This window comes from Gobius niger, assembly GCF_951799975.1.
Source record: "Gobius niger genome assembly, chromosome: 13".
Classification (NCBI taxonomy): Eukaryota; Metazoa; Chordata; class Actinopteri; order Gobiiformes; family Gobiidae; genus Gobius; species Gobius niger.
The window spans coordinates 5,325,403-5,346,422 of NC_136864.1; the positions used below are offsets into that span (position 1 = coordinate 5,325,403).

Below are 21,020 nucleotides of genomic sequence, written 5' to 3' on the forward strand. Positions count from 1 at the left end.
AGAGCTCACAATTTAGCCTCATGTGACTGTGACTTACGGTGTCTCAAGACCATTTTTTTTACTCCCCAATAATACCAGGAGTAGTTCAACATCCGTACATCGGTAATCACTTCACTGTGTGGGTGCCGAAGTACCCCTGTTATTATTACGCCTTACAATATAGTTCCTCTTTTTATCCGCTTAGAAAATCCACACTGTTTAATTTTGTGTAATTCTACTTTATAGTGTAACACGTGTAACCATATTTAAATAGGGAAAATGTGGAGCTTGGTAGCTTCTATCTTCACCTCGTTTGGAGCTATAGAGGAGAGGAGGCTAAATGCTAACGTGTGTTTACGTGACTGAGGGCACGCGTGAAGACCAGACAGGTACACATGAACTCGTCTAAGGTAAGAACATATCTCAGTATGGAAAAATAGTGGCCTATTCCTTTAAACTAGGGATGTACCGATTCGATATTCAGTATCAGTAGCCGATCCGGGCATTTTGAGAGTATCGGATTGGATCAGATTTGATGACTGGACTGGAAAAATATTGATTTGACAAACGCAAAAGGCTCATCTATAAACTTAAAGAACACCCCATTAGACACTGACCTCTGTCCTCGGGAGGAAGTCTGGATCGGCCTGGACTCTGGCGATGATTTCACAGAGAACGATCCCGTAGGAAAACACATCGGCCTGGAGAAAAAACACGAGGATCTATTACAGCTCCGTATGCATCGAATCTAATCAAAGTTATTAAAGTGAACATGTCGCTGTATCACCAGGGCTATGTTGGCTTTTGTCTCTGTGAGCCTCCATTTTTACCCAACAGCGCGCTCACAAATCCATAACCAAATGAACAAGATTTCGTCTCTAATTAATCTCTCATTATACACATTATTTCCCCGTGTTTATAGAGATATTGACATGTTATTTGTGTTTGGGGAAAAAGCTGAGATTGCAGAATAAATGGAACTAAACTAAGCATGAACTAAACATGCTTAGTTGAGAAGAAGACAAGGATGTGAATGAAAATAAAAAAAATAAAAAAATGGACAAATATTTGACAAAAATTTGACAAAAATGCGACAAAAAGTCAACCAACAAGTGAACAAAAAGTAAAGGGCTCTGGAGCCAATCAATGCACTGAAAATGCTTCCAATTTTCAGGCTTTTAAACAAAAACCAGCGTGGGGAAAAATATTTCACCTTCCCCAGCCCTGTCACATGGGTCATAGCGATGTTTAGAAAAAGAAAAACTCTTTGGAGCCAGGCTTTTAAGCCGTTCTTGGGACGTTTGAAGTCCCATCAGAATCAATGCTCCCAAGTGTCTCTTGGAGTCGGCCCTGGCCACCAGGGGGTGGTATTACAGCAATGTCAGCTCCCCGCCATGAGGACCACAGAGAAGCGCGTTCCTCACCCATTGGGATTCATCCAAGTCAAAGTTTGTTTAGTCGTTGTGTGAAATTCAAAGCGAAACCATAAGGCGTTCCACAGTGACGTCACTGCTTTAGGGAAATCCCAGAGACACAGCAGCGCTTTCTTTATGCTGTGATTTTCAATCTGTCAGAATGACACTCCAAAATGTTCTTTCAAAGCTACAAATATTCCGTAAATGACGCAGTATGTTGATCTATCCTCTGCATGACATGTCCCTTTTAAAGCTGTGAAAAAGCGCAGAGTTTCACCTTCTCATCGTAGCGTTCGTCTCTCAGGACTTCAGGAGCCATCCAGTACGGAGACCCCACCACAGTCAGCTTCTCTGCTTCAGCCCTGAGCAAAACACAAACACACACAAACATGAGAAATAAAACGCACGACAGATGTGTGATATGAGACAAATGTGAACAAAATGAGGAAACTGAATCTTATGACTCAGAGCTACGTGATATGAGAAAACTGTCCAAGTCACTGTAGTTTTTGTGTAACTTTAGGTCAATGCATTGTCTGTTCTGTGATATCAGTGCAGTGTCGAGCGTGAGGCAGAGGTTAATCTTGGCGTCTGAGCCTTGAGTTAATAAAAACCCAGCGCTCAGAGTCTAAGGAGCGAGACTTGGGCTTATTATTAGACCATAATGACCCCACTGATAAACGAACATGTGATCCCTCTGGACTTCAGAACACTACAGCAAAACGTCTTCTTTTAGCCACTTTAGTTCGCGCTCGACACTGATCGAACACCAGGGGGCAGCGTTTTGGGCGATGAAAGTTCCTAATGATGCTCTGTGCTGAAATGTAAACTCATGACTAATCCAGATTCCTCACGTGTTGGTGGGGATCTTCTCGGCCAGACCAAAGTCCCCGACCACCGCGGAGTAGCCGTTTTCATCGCTCTTGATCAGGCAGTTCTGAGGAAACAGGAAACGCGCACAATCAGCACATGACTCTGGGACTTTTAAAAACAATACAACATTTCATAACTTATTTACTACATTTCATTATCAGAGGCTCCCAAAAAGTACACCTGACATCAGGGGAGAATGAAAGTAAAAGTCATCAGGCTTTCTTTCATTTTAACCTCTTAACCCGCACCTTAACTGATAAAGATGGACATTACCCAAATCTAAAAGCTTTTTATTATTAAAGCTTTTTATTATATTTTTCTTAAATTTCGTCCATTTTGAGCCGTGATTTAGTTGATTTTTCGTTGATTTTTCATCACTTTTTAGACGCTCTTTAGTGGCTTTTTAGTCATACTTTTATTGTGTTATTGTTGCTTTTCCGGTGCATTTTCGTCTCATTTTTGCCATGTTTTTGTTACGTATTCATCGCTTTTTTGGACAAATGTTTTGATTTTTTGTGTCCCTTCTTTATCGTGTTTTTGTTGCTTTTTCATCACTTTTTAGTCGCTTTTTTGTTGTTTTTGTTTATTTTTTGTGTGATTTTTCATCACTTTTTAGTCACTTTTTGGATGATTTTTTGTGTCTTTTTGTTAATTTTCTAGCAGTATTTAATTGCTTATTTTGTTATGTTTTTGTTGATTTTTCATCACTTTTTAGACACACTTTAGTCGCTTTTTAGTCATACGTCATCACGTATTCATCGCTTTTTTGGACAATTTTTTAGATTTTTTGTGTCCCTTCTTTGTCGTGTATTCGTTGCTTTTTCATCAGTATTTTGTTGCGTTTTTGTTTTGGGCCAGTGCTATCCCTCATTTGAAAGCTAAGACCTGCAAAACTGATATTAACTTTTTTGTTGCCGTGTTTATGCCACATTTTTGTTGCTTTTTGTGTTTTTTGTAGCTTTTTTGTTTTGTTTTTGTAAATTTTTCATCGCTTTTTTGATGCTTTTCCGTGTTTTTGTGTGGCTTTTGTGTCCCTTTTTTATCATGGTTTCGTTGTTTTTTCATCACTTTTTAGTCGCTTTTTTGTCATGTTTTTGTAGATTTTTTGTGGGGGTTTTTGTGTTGATTTTCTAGCACTTTTTAATTGCTTTTTTTGTTATGTTTTTGTTGATTTTTTGGCCCTTTGGATTTTTATTGTTGATTTTTCATCACCTTTTAGTCGCTTTTCTGTCATTTTTTTGTTGTTTTGTTAATTTTCTAGCACTATTTAATTGCTTTTTTTTGTTATGTTTTGTTGATTTTTTCTCACTTTTAAGTCATGTTTTTCTTGATTTTTTTATTATATTTTTCTTCATTTTTCGTCCCTTTTTAGTCATACTTTTATTGTGTTATTGTTGCTTTTCCGGTGCATTTTTGCTTTTTTTGGTCCTTTTGATTTTCATTGTTGATTTTTCATCACCTTTTAGTAACTTTTCTGTCATTTTTTGTTGATTTTTTTGTTAATTTTCTAGCACTATTTATTGCTTTTTTTTTGTTATGTTTTTTTTAATTTTTCGTCCCTTTTTAGCCATGTTTTAGTTTGTTGATTTTTCATCATTTTGTCGTGTTTTTGTTTGATTTTTCATCCCTTTTTAGACGCTCTTTAGTGGCTTTTTAGTCATACTTTTATTGTGTTATTGTTGCTTTTCCGGTGCATTTTCGTCTCATTTTTCTCATGTTTTTGTCACGTATTCATCGCTTTTTTGGACAAATGTTTTGATTTTTTGTGTCCCTTCTTTATCGTGTTTTCGTTGCTTTTTCATCACTTTTTAGTGGCTTTTTTGTCATGTTTTTTAAGATTTTTTGTGCTTTTTTGTGTTGATTTTCTAGTACCTTTTCGTCGCTTTTTTGTTGTTTTTGTTGATTTTTTTGTTGATTTTTCATCACTTTTTAGTCACTTTTTGGTTGATTTTTTGGTTTTTTGTTAATTTTCTAGCACTATTTAATTGCTTTTGTTGTTATGTTTTTGTTGATTTTTCATAACTTTTTAGTTGTGCTTTTGTAGATTTTTTATCACTTATTTGTCGTTCTTTATTTTTTATTATATTTTTCTAGATTTTTTCGTCTTTTTCCATCACTTTTTTGTCATGTTTTTGTAATTTTCGTTGATTTTTTGTAGATTTTTCATCATTTTGTCGTGTTTTTGTTTGATCTTTCATTACTTTTTAGTTGCTTTTTAGTCATACTTTTATTGTGTTATTGTTGCTTTTCCGGTGCATTTTCGTCTCATTTTTGCCATGTTTTTGTCACGTATTCATCGCTTTTTTGAACAAACGTTTTGATTTTTTGTGTCCCTTCTTTGTGGTGAATTCGTTGCTTTTCCATCAGTATTTTGTTGCGTTTTTGTTTTGGGCCAGTGCTATCCCTCATTTGAAAGCTAAGACCTGCAAAACTGATATTAACTTTTTTGTTGCCGTGTTTATGCCACATTTTTGTTGCTTTTTCGTTGTTGTTTTTTGTTGATTTTTCTATGCTTTTTGTGTTTTTTGTCGCTTTTTTGTTGTGTTTTTGTAGATTTTTCATCGCTTTTTTGATGCTTTTCCGTGTTTTTGTGTCGCTTTTGTGTCCCTTTTTTATCATGGTTTCGTTGTTTTTTCATCACTTTTTAGTCGCTTTTTTGTCATGTTTTTGTAGATTTTTTGACATGATTTTCTAGCACTTTTTAATCGCTTTTTTGTTATGTTTTTGTTGATTTTTTGGTCCTTTTGTTTTTATTGTTGATTTTTCATCACCTTTTAGTTGCTTTTCTGTCATTTTTTGTTGATTTTTTGTTGTTTTGTTAACTTTCTAGAACTATTTAATTGCTTTTTTTGTTATGTTTTGTTGATTTTTTCTCACTTTTTAGTCATGTTTCTCTTGATTTTTTATTATATTTTTCTTCATTTTTCGTCCCTTTTTAGTCATACTTTTATTGTGTTATTGTTGCTTTTCCGGTGCATTTTCGTCTCATTTTTGCCATGTTTTTGTCACGTATTCATTGTTTTTTTGGACAAATGTTTTGATTTTTTTGTGTCCCTTCTCTATCGTGTATTCGTTGCTTTTCCATCAGTATTTTGTTGCGTTTTTGTTTACAGCCAATGGGCCAGTGCAGTCCCTCATGTGAAAGCTAAGACCTGCCGTTTCTGATAATAACCTCTGTGTGAGTAAAACATGACTTACAGGTGGTGGATTTCAGGACTTTTCAACATCAGGGCAGTAAAACGGTCAGAAGGATCTGGATGAGGCTGAACCCGTTGCCACCGCGTCGCTATTTTTATCTTTATTGAGTCACACTGTGCTTTACATGAATTGACTTTTGTATCGACGCAGATCAGTCTGTTCTGTGGCTATTATTAGGACGGAAATCAATTACAATCAGGTCCCCACGCTTCAAACAGAGATTAGATCAGTGAATGTGGCAGGTTTATAGTTTTACACCAAGAGGCAGGTTTTTAAATGGATTCTAGAACCGCAGGACCATCGTGGCTCATTGGTACAGCATGAAAGTACCAGTGAGGATATTTCACAACATTGTAGTAATTTATAAACCCGTGATTTAACTCCTTAACTCCCACCTGAACCGATTACATTTTCTCCAGTTTGGCTTTACCCGAGTCCAAAAGCTTCTGGAAAAAAGCTGTGAAAATAGCAACAAAACTGAGACGAAAACAATGATGGAAATGTGACAAAAAAGTGACGAAAAATTTATGAAAACGTGGCAAAAATGTCACAAAAATGTCACAAGAAATTGACAAAAAATGGTCGAAAAAATGACTAAAATTTGACAAAATGTGACAAAAAAATTACAAAAATGTAACAAAAATGTGACCAAAAAATGACAAAAAATTGATAAAAAATGGACGAAAAAATTACAGAAATGTGACAAAAAATGACAAAAAAAGTTTTAAAAAATTGAATACCCAACAAAAAAATGATGACTAATGTCAAAGAATCTCAGTCGGGTCAGTTTTTTTTATATTTAAATAAGAAAAAAAAACTACACCATTCTGATGTCTGATGAGGTCTTTTTTTTATCTGTCCTACTGACAAATTTCTTGAAATGAGTGACTCAAATCGAGGGCAGCCCTCTTAGATTTAGTCTCAGGCTTTTGGACAAAAATGCTTCTAGTTTTAGTCACATTTTAATCATTTTTAAATGTGATTGTTTTAGTCGACGGAAACTCAAGAAGGTTTTAGTCAAGTTTTAGTCAGGGATGCACCGATCTGCTTTTATAGCTCCCGATCAAATATTTTGACACTTCATCTGGCCGATACCGATTCAATCCACACATTTTGTATTATTATATTTTTATATAATATATATCATTATAAATTATAGCCTATGGATATTACAGTAATTTCACCAGTTGGCTTTTTAAAATATGTTTTAATATCATGCAAGAGGTTTCGGCTTTAGCTTTGAATTTTAAATTAGAAAGTTTTTCCGAGGCAGGTGTTAGCGGCAGGTTAATGATAGTTAAAATTCATTTATATCCTCGTGTGTGATGTTGATGTTGTTCTGTTACCATAGATTGTTCAGTTTCTCTGATTTTATTTTGTCAGCATCTGAATTCTGCTTTGAATTGTGTTAAGAATAAATCAATAAATCAGATCAAATCACTATCCTAGCTTAGCGACTGCATGAAGGCTGTGAATCTGTGGTCCTGGATCTGCAGCGGCTCCAGTCTGCAGGTTTACCTCTGTGCTGTGGTAAACCTGCAGGCTAGAGCCGCTGCAGATCCAGGACTACAGATTCACGACCGTCTTTTGTAACAGACCCGTCCAGTCATCAAATCCGATTAGATCCGATACTCTCAAAATTCCCAGATCGGCTACTGAATATCGGATCAGGACATCCCTAGTTTTCGTCTAGTTTCATTATAAAAAGTAATTTAGTATTAGTATTTCAACAATGAATTTACTGCAGGTCGATAAGAATTGAAAAGAAGTATTGGAAATGTAGTGTAATCAGGAAGTGCAGAACGAGGCGCCGACACCGTAGAAGAAGAAACTCAATTTAACAGATTTGTCAGAGGATTAACTGAAAGCTGTGTGAATGTTTTGAAACACCTCCCTTTAATTAATATCACAAGTTGCTTCACGGTATTCAATGTTGCGTTGCCAAACAAAACTATAAATACTCCACATATTTGCACAGTTCTCGACGTGCGCCAACAGAAGCTTATCTTTTATAGCGTCTATAATTATCACCCTTAATGTGTCGCTGCCGCTTTCATTTCCAGTTTGACCCACAGCCACATTGTAGGGATATATTTATTGCCTAAATATTTCCACACTTAAAGAACAACTAACCCCAAAATCAACTTTTTTTTCTAGCTAAGTTGTATAAATGGGTATCTTATAGTGTTGTCTACATGTATCTGTCACTATTTTAACAATTTAGTGCATATTTGTTGAAATCCTGTCTTTGTGTCCAAAACCGTCTGTGTGGCGCCATCTGCACCTTATCGAGTGCATTACATGCTTTACTGTTGGTTTCCTTCGTGATTAGCTCTGAGCGGGGCGCTTACGTCAGCAGGAGGGCGCCGACGTCAGCGGCCTCTCTTCTGTGGAGTATAAAAGCAGCCCACTCCGCCCACGCCCCCGTAGCGAGTTGGAGTTTGGAATAGCGAGTGTCTTTATATCGATTTTCAGGTTTGCGATTTATTAGCGTAGCTTTTAGTTAGATTTATTACATAGCTTTTAGTTAGATTTATTAGCATAGCTTTTAGTTAGATTTATTAGTTTGTCGTAGTTTAGATAGTTATTAGATTTAGTTGTAGTTTAGTCTTAGTGAGAGATTAGTAGCATTTAGCATAAGAATTAGCTAGGTTAGCTGTATTTAGTGTTCTGTATTGTGTAATATTAGGTGTAGTGTTGTAGTCTTGTTTGTTAGGATGGGGAGAAAGTGTAGTGTTGTAGGTTGTCATAGTTCTGTAGGTTTACATTACTTTCCTCAGGACTTAGAAATTAGGCGCCAGTGGCTGCGCGCAATTGGCCTGGGGGAAAACTGCGAACTCCCGCCTCGTGCTGGAGTTTGCAACCAACATTTTGCTTGCGATTCCTTCGCCAACTCCTTGGAGTTTGAGCTGGGCTACAGTAAGGTTCTTCGTTTGAAGAATGAGGCAGTCCCCACCCTTGCTCTTCCACGACTGAGCCCACCGACACTGCTGCCCCGCCAGCAGGACGATTTCAGGCGCCAATCTGAGGTGAGTGAGAATAACAACAACCTAAAACTGCTACTAATGTCATGTAAGTAGAATTTCGATAGTGCACGTTGAAATAGATTGTAGTAGTGTCTCAAACAATGCGGGATCTGGCGTGTAAATAAACTATGCACTGGGTGAGGCTTGTGGCTGCGTGTGCTCCAAGCGGTGCGCCCCGCACTCGTTCACTTGACTTGGGCAGAGGAACAGCAGTCTGCATCCATCAGCTGTCTGGCAACTCTCTAACCCCGCTCAAACAGAGAGCTATGAACCGCATGAGACGGTGAGCTGACAGTTACACCGCTGTATATTATGACATGTGAACTTTTATAGCCTTTTGTAGCTAGCGGGAGTGGCTAATGCATCAGTCTGCACAACAAAGTTACGCTGAGACCGCGCGTAATTGTGCTTGAGACTGAGCACCAAACTAGTCTACATTTTCGCGATGACAGTAGCTTTCATATTTGACAACAGCTGCGCAAAACGTGAGTGCATCTACAAGCTAACCTATAAAGCTAACGGATAGCTATCATCTAATGTGTGGCTAAACTGACCGGGCAGGTGCCCGTGGCTCCGCGCGCGCTCGTGTGATATGTGATCGTGGTCAGTGAGGGGCGAGAGGGCTGACCACTCCAGGTGGACCGTATGGTTATTGGGTGCTCTGGTGCTGGGATCCATATGTTGGCTTACGTTCACTAATCTGCATTAGACAACAATTAAATGCACTAAGGAAATGTAACACATTACCCTTCTTCTGTAGTGTACATTTTAAAAATAATATGTATTTTTACGTTTTCAGCCAGTGACCAGAGAATTTGGCTGCCAGACTGATCCAGTCATTGTAAGGCATGCAAGTGTCCAGGCCAATGTGAAGCCGAGCAGGCGAAGCAAAGGTGATATCTCTTTTTATTGTTTATACAGTCATTTTATTTCTAAAAACACTCTGTTTTGTGTAAATGATAATTACGGCCATTTTTAACATGTTTGTTTATTTTGTTTGTGTTTTGTACAGCTACTCAAGCCCGGACCGCTTACACAAGCGTCGGTTGTGGTACTGAGGACCTGATGGAAATCCCTCTTCCTGACAGTCCCAGAGCAGCCTCTACACCTTTAAAAAGGAGAAGGTGTGAGGTGTCAGCGTCTGACCCCAGCTTCCACATCGATGACAGTGCCAGCACTGTGAACTGTTCAAGGTACAAAGGAAATCTAGCTTTTTAATAGAAAAAATATATACAGCTTCCTGTTTTTTTGAGGGATGAAATATCCTTTATTTTATATAGCATTCCCACTGAAGTCCCTCCACACAAGGACAAAAAATATATTGTTCACGAGGACCAACTGCTGGAGCTGTTCAGGCGCTGTCCTGTCTGCACTGGTCGCTGTGCTGTGGACACCATCACAGTCGGCACACTGCTTCGGGTCAGTCAACAGTGTCCTCGCTGTGAGTTCTCCAGTCAGTGGTCCAGTCAGCCCATGGTGAACAACATCCCAGCTGGAAACCTACAGCTCTGTGCTGCTGTGCTGTTCACCGGCTCATCGTTTAGTCAGATTTCAAAGGTACAGCACAAATTATTTTGTTTGGATTTTGTTTCCATCTATTATCAGTTGATAACCTATTTTTTCCTTTTATAGTTCTTGAGGGCCTTCAATATTCAGGGACTGTCAGAGCAGTGCTTCTATAGGCATCAGGCAAAGCTCCTCATCCCTACAGTCAACTGGCAGTGGAAGCTGGAGCAGGAGGACCTCATCAGGGAGGCTCTTGAAAGCGGCTCTGTGTCACTGGGCGGGGACATGCGGGCAGATTCACCTGGTAAATACATTTCATTAACATTTATCAGAAGTAAAAGTCAGCTAACGTACAACTTGCATTCGTGTAGGACATTCGGCCAAATATGGCAGTTACACCATGATGAATCTCAGTAATAACAAAGTCATTGACATCCAGCTAGTCCAGGTAATGGAATTCAAGGAATGTTTCAATATGTAATTTGGGATCACTCTGTGCATTTCAGCACCTAATTTATTTTTTGTCTTATTAGAGCAATGAGGTTGGAAACAGCGTGCGCATGGAGAAGGAGGGCTTTGTGCGGAGTCTGACTATGCTGGAAGAGAGGGGTGTCAATGTGGAGGCCATTGTGACGGACCGACACACCGGCGTGCAAAAGTTTTTAAGGGAGGAAAAGAAGGAAATCAGGCACTACTTTGACCCATGGCACATGGGAAAGGGTATGCATTTGGGGAATGCTGTGTAATATTATGGTTATTCTGCATTTAGTAAATATGTATTTTAAACTCTAGGAATTGGGAAAAAAATTGATGAGCTCGCAAAGAGAAAGAGCACCCAGGACGCTGGCCAGTGGAGAAAAAGCGTGGTAAATCACCTCTATTGGGCAGCTTCGACTTCCACCTCGGGACAGGAGGCTGTCGCTAAGTGGACGTCTGTGGCCAACCACATGCAGAATGTGCACACGCACGACAATGCCCTGTTCCCTCGGTGCCTACACGGGCCTCTGGTTGGGGAAGGGTCAAGAGTGTGGCTCAAACCAAGTAAGTTTTGCATTTGTTATCAGTAATACTGGCCCTCTACTCATTGTATTTTATGTACATTTCAAAAATGTAAGGTTGGCATTGTCATTCGAAACAAAAATTGCTTTACAATTATGTCATGGTAATTTACTCTGTAGGCACAGCAGCATGTGAGAGGCTCAGTGACATTGTGTTGGCTCCACGCTTTGTGAAGGATGTGGAGAAAATCAGCCCGGTGTACCACACGTCAACCCTTGAGGCCTTCCACAGCCTGATAATTAGGTTCTCCCCCAAAAGTGCAGGCTTCTCCTTCAGAGGAATGTTAGCAAGGTAATACATACATACATTTAAAAAAAAAAAAATGTTGTGTGAATCTGTACCTAAAAATGTTGTAGGTTGCAAATTGCTGCCCTGCACTACAATGAAAATGCTACAAGGTCACATGCTACAACACTTGAAGGTGTACTGCGGTATGCGATAGTGTACCCAAAGTACAAACGTGGCGACTACACCGTGCGAGCCTTGAAGACCAGAGCTACCTCAGGTATGTCACATTAAAAACAACACAACCAATGCTTTTACAAAGACAAATGTTTTGTGCTTTGTTTACAGTCTATATTGACCAACTAATGGCCCTGCTGTTTGAAAGTGTGGTTGAGGATCCTCTCCCATACCAGGAGCACACAGACAAAGTACCTGTGCCTGAACCACTCTGTGCCCAGTATGAGAGGCCAGACAAGCAGGAGGCTGTGAGCAGGCACAGGTCCAGATTTTTCAAGAGGACATAAGGTGAGCATGTTAAGTTTTGGCTTGATAATTTTGTGTGGCAAATATATTACGTAGATTACATAGCTAGTTTATAATGCTAGACTATAGTGCTAGTTTAGCAAATGTAGAATAAGTAAGGATTAAACAACAAGAAGCTGTGTATTACACAGGTTTACTGCACAACGCAGAGTCAGTTTTTTCAGATGATTTATCTAAAGCGACTTCCACAACAATAGTAGCTTAATTTTTAATCATTACTGTGGAAATTGCTGCAGTGGAGTGATATAGAAGATGATTTTCAGACGAACTGTGCGATTACAGGGAAATAATGCACCAGTTACCATTAGAATTCTCAGATGATTATGGATTGACTGTGGAATATGCATTATTATATTTTCAGACTGGCCTGGCAGTATGGAACAAAATCTTTTCAGAATGCAGACTGTGTTGCCTGAGAGCAGTGGCTAACCATGAACCAAAGTCCAGTGGATGAAAAAAGCCCGTGTATGAGTGGTTTTCTGGATTTTCCAGCTTGAGGTGTGTGCAAGACAGGACTGGCCACTCATTTGAACTGTCATAAGTACCTGTAGGTGAGCACATCACAATATTGCTCAACTCGCATTAAAATTCTAACAAATGTAGCATAGGAGTATTGTATTTTACACCAGTAAGTGGGAGAATCGTTTTTAGTGTTGACCAATAAATGCATTTGTTGACACCTATCATTTTGTTTATATTACTATTTCCCCAAGTGGTTTATATTTCTTCTCATTGAAAACAGTTTTTTGCCTTATTGAGGACTATATTTTACATGTAAATTAGAATGATGCTAACACATCTTGCACGCAAAAATGTATGCTGAGTTGTAACAGACTTTTCTTGTCCATGCAGAGTCAGAGGTGGAGAAAGAGGTGGAGAAAATGCATGCAAACCATTCTTCATGTCCACTGTATGTATCGGATCACACGGTGATGCATTTGATCAGTATATTGATGACAGACTTCCCTTTTAAAGTAATTCATGTCTTTGTGTGTTTTTTAATTTTTTTTATAGCATTTCAATTCACATTTTCAGACGACCTCTCTATCGGGCAAAGAAAGAATGTTTCTGGAAATGGAGGCACATTGGACAAGGACAGTCGCCAACCACATATAGAACGATGGGAGTAAACATGGCAATATGAAGAATTCTATAAGCTGACATGCCACTGGACAACATAGTAGATGAAATCAATGTTCCATGCAAGATTTAATTGTAGACACTGATCAGCAATCCAAGAACAAAATGAAGCCTTTAGCTGTTTCTGTCAGATATTTCACAGGATGGTTTGGTGAGGTAGAACCAGCACCACTTTGTCTCTAGAAGCTGAAAACTTAATGGTGCATGTGTAATTATTTTAGTTGGTATTGCTGGGTTGCAGGTTCTAAAATGTGATGTCACACTCCCCAGTGGGGAGGCAGGAGCCAGTTTTTCATATTAACTGCATTACACTTTCACAAGTTGCAGCCAAAAAAATAAATGTATGAATTACAAAAATGATCACTAATTTCAGTCACTGGGTCCATTATCTTTCTTATACAAGACCAAACATTTCCTCAAAAATGAAATAATTGTACCTCTATATAACATTATAGGCCTTTAGAACACTAACCTGCAACCCAAAACTGTATAGCCATAAGAATCAACTTTGTCTCCCGTGCATTGAGAAGACCTGCATGTATGCATGCAGCATACTGTACATGAGCTACTGCTACTTGGTTAATTTAAGCCATCCTGTAGCTCAACTGTGGATGCAAGAATTCAGCTTTACTGCTATGTTTTTAATGCCTTTTCCCCTCAAAACTGTAATTATATCAATCTAAAAGGCGTATCAAAGTTTGATGGATGATCGAGCCACATTTAAAAATTCAGTTCAGTGTGTTCTAGTTCTGATTCCATAAATTAAGTATTAAACAGTCAAGTTCGATATTGTATGGCAAGTATTAATTTAAATTGTATTTGTTCAATTTGTTTATTGCACACATCTAGGTAGACTAAGTGAATAGAGTACCACATGCAGCTTGATCCTCAAATGAAATATAAACTGTCATTATTGATTGATTGATATTGTCGTAGTAAGATTAACAAAAGAAAAATTGCATTGGGTAATTGCAATGTTGTAAAAGCCAGGAAGTACAAAATTAAGTAAGAAAACTTACCAAAAAAATAAGATCTATCATTTTCACTATTTCAACTAAATAAGCATACGTGTAAAGACTTTATTATAGCCTTTACTCATCATTTAGTGGTAGTTCAGTGCGTGTGTTACATTGGTTAAACCTGTAATTCACTAAATGTAGTAATAGAAATGACTTTGTGGACCCAAGAGCCTAATGTTACAGACCCTTAGTTAAGCCTTTAGATAAACATGGATGATTTATCTGCTTTATCTTCAATGACCAACCGAAAACTATTTCTAGGACAGTGTTCTTGCACAATATTTTTTTTTTTATGTGACATGTTTTGTGCACTTTGCTGTGAGAGAAATAAAATAAAGCTTTGTAATACATATAATCAAGTCTCTATACCTCACACATTCTCTGCTTGGGACACTGAGATACATCTGCAATGTTTATGTAGACCACAGTGAAAAGTCTACATCTAAAATAGATCGGTAGATTCTGAAAGTAGCCAGGACAGTTACGTTTGGTCCCTTAGCTGCGATGCTAACATCGATCTTGCTCAATGCTAAGCCGTTAGCTTTGTAAATGACAGCGGAATCACTAATAAAATAACCCCGCGCCTCAGAGCAGTCTCGGGTACAAGGCCACTGTCTGCCACGATGCCTGTCCTGTGTAAAGAGAGCTGTAGAGCTGTCTCACCATGTTGCTAAATAAGTTAGCTCGCTGTGCTCGAACTTTGTTTACGAGGAGCGTTGCGAGTGCATCGTTAGTCAAATGACTCAGGCCTGTCAATCAGACCCCGAAACCCCTCCCACCCCTCACCCCTCCCGCGTGCCCCTTAGTCCTCCAGGCAACGCCCCTTTTCTGTTGAGATTTTCAAATCTGACACTCTCAGACTGAGCCTCTGGAAGGGGGGGTTAGATACCCTTTAACTTGTCCTGTTTAGTTCCTGTCACTTATTTCCAGCTGGACACTTGCTGATTCAATCCCCGGCTGAATTTCAAAACAATAAGCTTGAGTTACGAGGCTAATTTGGCGCCCGGGGACCAGTAACGAGTTGTGGGTCTATTCCTGGTCCCCGCTCACTCCTGTGGAAGTCCCCGCTCTCTCTCTGAGTTTTTAATTTGCTGTGTGCACCTTGGATGTGAGGTCCCGGTGGAAGACGCCTTTGGAGTGCAGGTAGGCCAGCCCCGCGGAGAGGTCCAGGGCCAGCTTCACCCGGACGGGCCAGGTCAGCGGCTGGTTACTGTCCAGCAGCTGCTCCAGGTTTCCCCCGTTTATGTACTGAAAAAACAGAGAGGGGGACAGGCTTTTGAGACACTTTCACACACCACAGAATCTGTATTTGTTCATTTCCATAACTTCACATAAGGTGGAGCAAATCAGTACTTAATATTTCTTTTACAAATCTAACCATCGATGTGACGTTCGAAACTCAGAAAATCTAGCGCTAAAACTTATCTGTCCAATAAAAAATTCAGAGCAGTCCACTGATTTTTGTTGAAATAAGCAAATTTGCTCCTGATTTTAGAATCTCTTTTAAAGAAATATGTCCGCAAGGAAAGATTTTACACTTAAATTAAGAAAAAAGTAAAAGAAGAGTAAAAGAAGTTCTAATTTTGAGAGAGATGACATTATTCTTTTCTCAATTAAAGGCGAGACACTGCAGGTGAAAAGGGAAGCTTTTAATTTAGAAACTTAAAGGGACTAGACAGAGTTTAAAAACTAAGTATTTTCCTCCCCTACATGTTCCAACAATGTCCTAAGGTGTAGAATGAGCTCAGACCTGCCTCTAAAATCCTGCACTGTCACTGAAAAAGGTGTTAACTCGGGTCCGAAGTGCCGTCATGCACGAGCTTAATATAAAAGGTGCAGCTACACGTATGACCTGAGGTGGCAGTAGTGAGTATAAAATGGCTAACTTGCATCTGGCCCCTTTAAAGGCACACTGTGTAACATTTTGGACTATATTGTTGCCATCAACACAAAACATGATCCCAATGACCAGCTCGAAACCAAAAAAATAATAATTCTGCCGTAGGTAATCAAAGAACGGATTTGGATGAGGACCTAAACTGTTTAAAGCTCAAATTCTGCTGACTTCAGTCACATCTCCATGGAGACGAGCTGGTAAAGTTATGAGGTATTTTTCAATTATGAAAATATCTGTCATAAAATAAATTCTTGTATTTCAATATTATTTATTGTGTAAAATGTTACGCGGTGTGGCTTTAAAACATTTGCTGTAGATTACTGATATAAATATGAAAAAAAAATCCTAAAAATGCCAAAAATCTGAATAATAGATTGAGCCTTGTTTACATGTATGGGTTTATTTTTGGAAGGTCCCTAGGGCTGGGTACTGTTACATGTTTTTTAACATTTTTTTTTTTTACGATACCTGAACGATACTTGTCTATACCTATACTAAAAACAAAACAATAATGTTCATTGATTCCATAAAAGACCATTTATTTTTTGTTTGTATCATTTATTTCAGCTGAAGCAGCAAAGTCACCTCCTTTGAACCCGTCCCTTCTTTTTTCTTTCAAAACCTGCTTTTGATACTTTTATCTTTTTGATACCAGTCGTACGGAAACAAGTGAACAAACTTCACTTGTTTCCAGGTGAACACAACATGTTAAAGAGACTATACGGAGTTTAAAAATGTTAAAATTAAGTATTTTCCTCCCCATACATGTTACAGTCATGTCCTAATGTGTAGAATGAGCTCAGACGTGTTCACCACAACTGCCTCTGAAATAATGCACTGTCACTCAAAAAGTTGTTACTTCGGGTCCAAAGTGCCGTCATGCACGAGCTTAATATAGATGCTGCAGTTACACGTATGACCTCAGGTGGCAGTAGTGAGTATAAAAAATGACCAACTTGCATCTATTCCCTTTAAGAGACAACATTGAGAAAAACAGACAGACAGGACAGATTTCTTGAGAGTAGCTACTCAAATCAGCTGCAAATTGACATATTTCAAGAATGTTTCACTTATTTCTCGATTCCTTTTCGGCGTGTACAGAATGCTTCCCTGCGTGCGGAGCCTTGAATGCCTCGTCCGCCCTCACACGGGCAGAGACGAGCAGCTGACGGAGCTGCTGAGTGACTGTTGTCTGGTGGGAGTGAGCCACCTGTGTCTCTGCTCAGATAATGGGACTTAAACGAGCTCCATCTGATCAGGTCTGAAGCCAAACACAATCCAGGCCAAGATGCAAAACAGATAAATAACAAACATTTCCTGACTATGTGCACCACCTGAGTGCTTCCTCAGAGCCAATCTCTCCCTTGTGAGATCGATAAAGTCCCATCGTATCTTAATGGATATGAAACACTTTATGCACCACTCATAATCCCTGAGCTGATGTAACAAGTGCATTTCTCTATTATCTTATCTCATCTTCTCTAATAGGCTCTTCAATTGTTTGCAAACGTTCCGGGCTTAGCTGGAGGCGGGAAGTGAGACTCCTGTCTATTTCCATTGTAGCTGTTGTCAAAGTAATGATAAACAAATGTCTAACTGTTGTTGGAAATATCAGATAAACCTTATTTTATCAACTCAAATGTCATTCCTCTTGTTCTTACACCTTAAGCCACAACAGGACCACATTTTTAGTTGTAGTTTTACACTTATAATCGCTAGTTTTAGTTTAATCTTATTCCTCTTGATCACTTCCTGCCTCCAGCTGATGTCACTGATGATGTCAGCAGCGAAAGGGTCTATACGTTTGTTAAGTGTGACGTCACGACTTCCGCTTCCGGGTCCTAGCGTCCCGGCTAATATGCGAGAAAAAAAACATTAAAAACACCTTTAATACCACAATCAATATTGCTGAAACTCAACAGAGAGTTACTGAACCTACTTATTTCTCAGACTCATTAGCCAAAAATGCCGCACCTACTGCTAGGGCCTCATATTCTTACTCATGCAGTCCTTATGTGCTAGGCTAGTGCATTTCTTACGGTATCAGCTAGCCTGCATTAAAAACATGCCAGACTAACGATATAAATGTCTGTGTCTATGGAATATTTTTTGGAATATAACTGACCTTGCATCACATGAATGATCGCATTTTGAGGGACTATTTTCTAGCAGATCACTCCACCGCCGCGTAGCTACAACCACGAAGCTGATGCTGCTCAAATATAAGGTATTTTAAATGCAAAATGGTTATATTTAAACAATTATTCTGTCAACACAGAGGTTTATATGGTTAGTCTGGTGTTATAAGTGATTTGCCTCAGGTGCACTGTGCTTGGGTCAGACTGTTTTTAATGCAGGCTAGCTGATACCATAGACATGCGCTAGCCTTGCACTAGCCTAGCACCGCTAAACTCTTCAAATATAAGAACTGCATGAATTACAAAAAATATATATCTTTCCAGAAATCAACAACACTCTGGATAACTAGGAAATGAGGCCCTATGTCAAAAATCCTGAAATATATATAACTTTAATCTTATTTAAGATGGTAATTTTTCCAATGTATCTTTAGCAAGTACATTCAATCTGAATTACATTTGTTTGTGCTTTAACCACTTAACCCCGACCAGAACTGAGCACATTTACTCCAGTTTGGCTTTACCCAAATCTAAAAGCTTAAAAAAAAAGCATCAAAATAGCGACGAAAACAAGGATGAAAAGGCAGCAAAAAAATATGAAAAGGCAGCAAAAAATATGAAAAGGCAGCAAAAAAATCGACAACGGAGCAACAAAAAATGTGCCAGAAAAGCAACAAAAATGTGTCAAATACACAACAAAAAAAGCAACAAAAGAACACGACAAAAAGTGACAATAAAGTGGCACAAAAACGGGGAAAAAAAAGGAACAAAAACTGATAAGAACTTGACAAAAAAGAGACGAAGATGTGCCAAAAAAAATCTTCAAAAAAGGCAACAATGTGACAACAAAGTACAAATTACACTGTTGCTCTCCAGTTGAGAAGCTTTCAGATTTGGGTAAAGCCAAACTAGAGAAAACGTGCTCGGTGAAGGCTGGGGTTAAGAGGTTAGTAATAAATAAACTCATTTGACGCCTCGTATAAAGACACTTTGTAGAAGGGTCTGAATAAAGAATATATATTTCAGTATTTATCTGTTTATTGTTTCTTTCCTCTGACGTCCTTCTGATCTACCGGGAGAATAAAGACTATTTTTTTAAAGGAAATGACCTCGAAATTAAAAGAATACACAAAGCTGGATGACATAATTTGGCCGCTTCCTTCGCACTAACAATAGCTCCAATAACAATGTGTCAAAGTGTCATCAGTATTTTCATAAGCTTCGCCTCGGCCGCTCGCCTCGCCGCCGTGTTTACACAAAAGAGCAGAGTCATTGGGCTTCCTGTGGAGACAAGACCTCATCATTTAGAAGCACTAAAACAACATTCTGTGTATCTGAGGCATCGGGGGATTACTGCATTTGTCCAAGAAACTCCACCGAGCGGGACACATCTGCGCCAGGCCATGGGCTCATTTAAGGGCTCGTTACATTCGAACATAATAAAGTTAAATAAATAGGGTTTGGATTCAGAAACACGAGGGCAAAAGTGCATTTTCAGATGTGCACGTTTGTAAATGACTGTTCGATGGCATAATGCTCGTCTGGGAATCCTATTTGTAAAGCACTTTTCAAACAGTTAAAGAGGGGGTATTATGCTTTTTCCAATCACATAGCACCAGTCTATATCACACTACAATGATGACCAAACCTTCTGTTGGTCTGTAAATGCAGTAAATTAGAATAACTGCCTTGTATAAAATTGCTCTCTCAAAATGGCTGTAGCAAATGTCTTGAAATAGGCCTCTGTCTCTTTAAGAACCTCTGAGCCTTTCCGACACGCCCCCTCCACACGCTGTCTGTGGCATCAGTGGGGAGGGGGTTCTGCTGAGGAGCAGTGGTTGGTTACTCGGCTGGTGACGAAAGCTCGGAGGCGTCTCCAGGAGGTGGGGGCGTTCCTAGGAGGACTCAGGCAAACCTATCCCTAAAATGGCCGCCATCAGAGTTTTTACAGATTACTCAAAAATACGTGAATGAGCCAAGGCAACACTTCAGGCATGTTTTTAATGAGGGAATGACATAATAACATGATGTAAAGCTTGAAACGGCGATTTTGCATAATACCCCCCCTTGCATATCACACATTAAGGTCAGCACACACTACACGACTGGATTCAGTGCGATTATAGAACTTCTGTCACACGTAACGACTGAGGGCTAGCTCTTGTGGCTGGCGCAGTCCGTGCGCAAATCTAAACGCAACGTGGTGCACGCGCGATCTTGCATGTGGCGCAGGTTTTGCCCTAAAGGCTGCGCCACTAGGGGGAGGCCGTTATTTAAGAAAAAGAGGCCGACTGAGGCGTGGTTCATTACAAGCAGCACAATTGAAAACAAAAGCGAAATTGCCTTGAAAAGTCTGTTTGAGCGTCGGATACGCACGGGTTTACTTTGATAGATCAGCACGCACACCCCAACACCAAAACAACAACAGTTTCCATAAATAAACCACACATGCCTTCAAGTGCCACAACACCAGGTCTGATTTTAAGGAGACATTTCCATCGTGTGTCAGTGTTTACCTCCTGATGATGCTCCTCGTGTAGCCACAGCTCAGTCCAAAAGAAAGAAGCGCATTTTACAGGGCACATAGCAACTTTTTAAAAAAGATTTGTTTAAAAATTCAGCCGCTCCAAGAATCCTGCAGCTGTAGCGCAAATGTTCTAATACGCTACAGTTTTCTTGCAACTACTGCATTGCTCTGCAACTCCTCCGCAGCCAATATGACAGTCTCTGATCAATTAAATCCTGTACATTTCGTAACTTTGCGCATTCGAACGGTGTCCAACGCGAGGCTGCTGCTTCTCTTTCCCCGCCCGCTCATCTTGGATCTGCAGCGAGTGGCTGCAGCAGCGGAGGGACAGTTCTATGTCTTTTATCTTTATTAAACATTGCGCGCTGCATCGTTTACAGGAGAACCCCCCTCGCAATCCACTGCCTTCCGCAGGTCTGGGGAAAGCATGGGGAGGGGGCGGCACCACAACATCGCAATGCGAGTGTCCCCCCCT

The 21,020-nt window shown here is 39.4% G+C and overlaps 1 protein-coding gene across 1 annotated transcript in view; it reads right to left on the minus strand.

The window, feature by feature from the left end:
- Positions 1-21,020, minus strand: part of tesk2 (testis associated actin remodelling kinase 2) — a 77,288-nt gene that overhangs the window by 14,241 nt on the left and 42,027 nt on the right. Inside the window, exons 6-9 of the mRNA XM_079569763.1 lie at positions 15,085-15,231; positions 2,249-2,331; positions 1,672-1,756; positions 597-680 (exon numbers count right to left, since the gene is read on the minus strand). Of these exons, the coding sequence (XP_079425889.1) occupies positions 597-680; positions 1,672-1,756; positions 2,249-2,331; positions 15,085-15,231 (399 nt within the window). The remainder of the gene's footprint in view (positions 1-596; positions 681-1,671; positions 1,757-2,248; positions 2,332-15,084; positions 15,232-21,020) is intronic.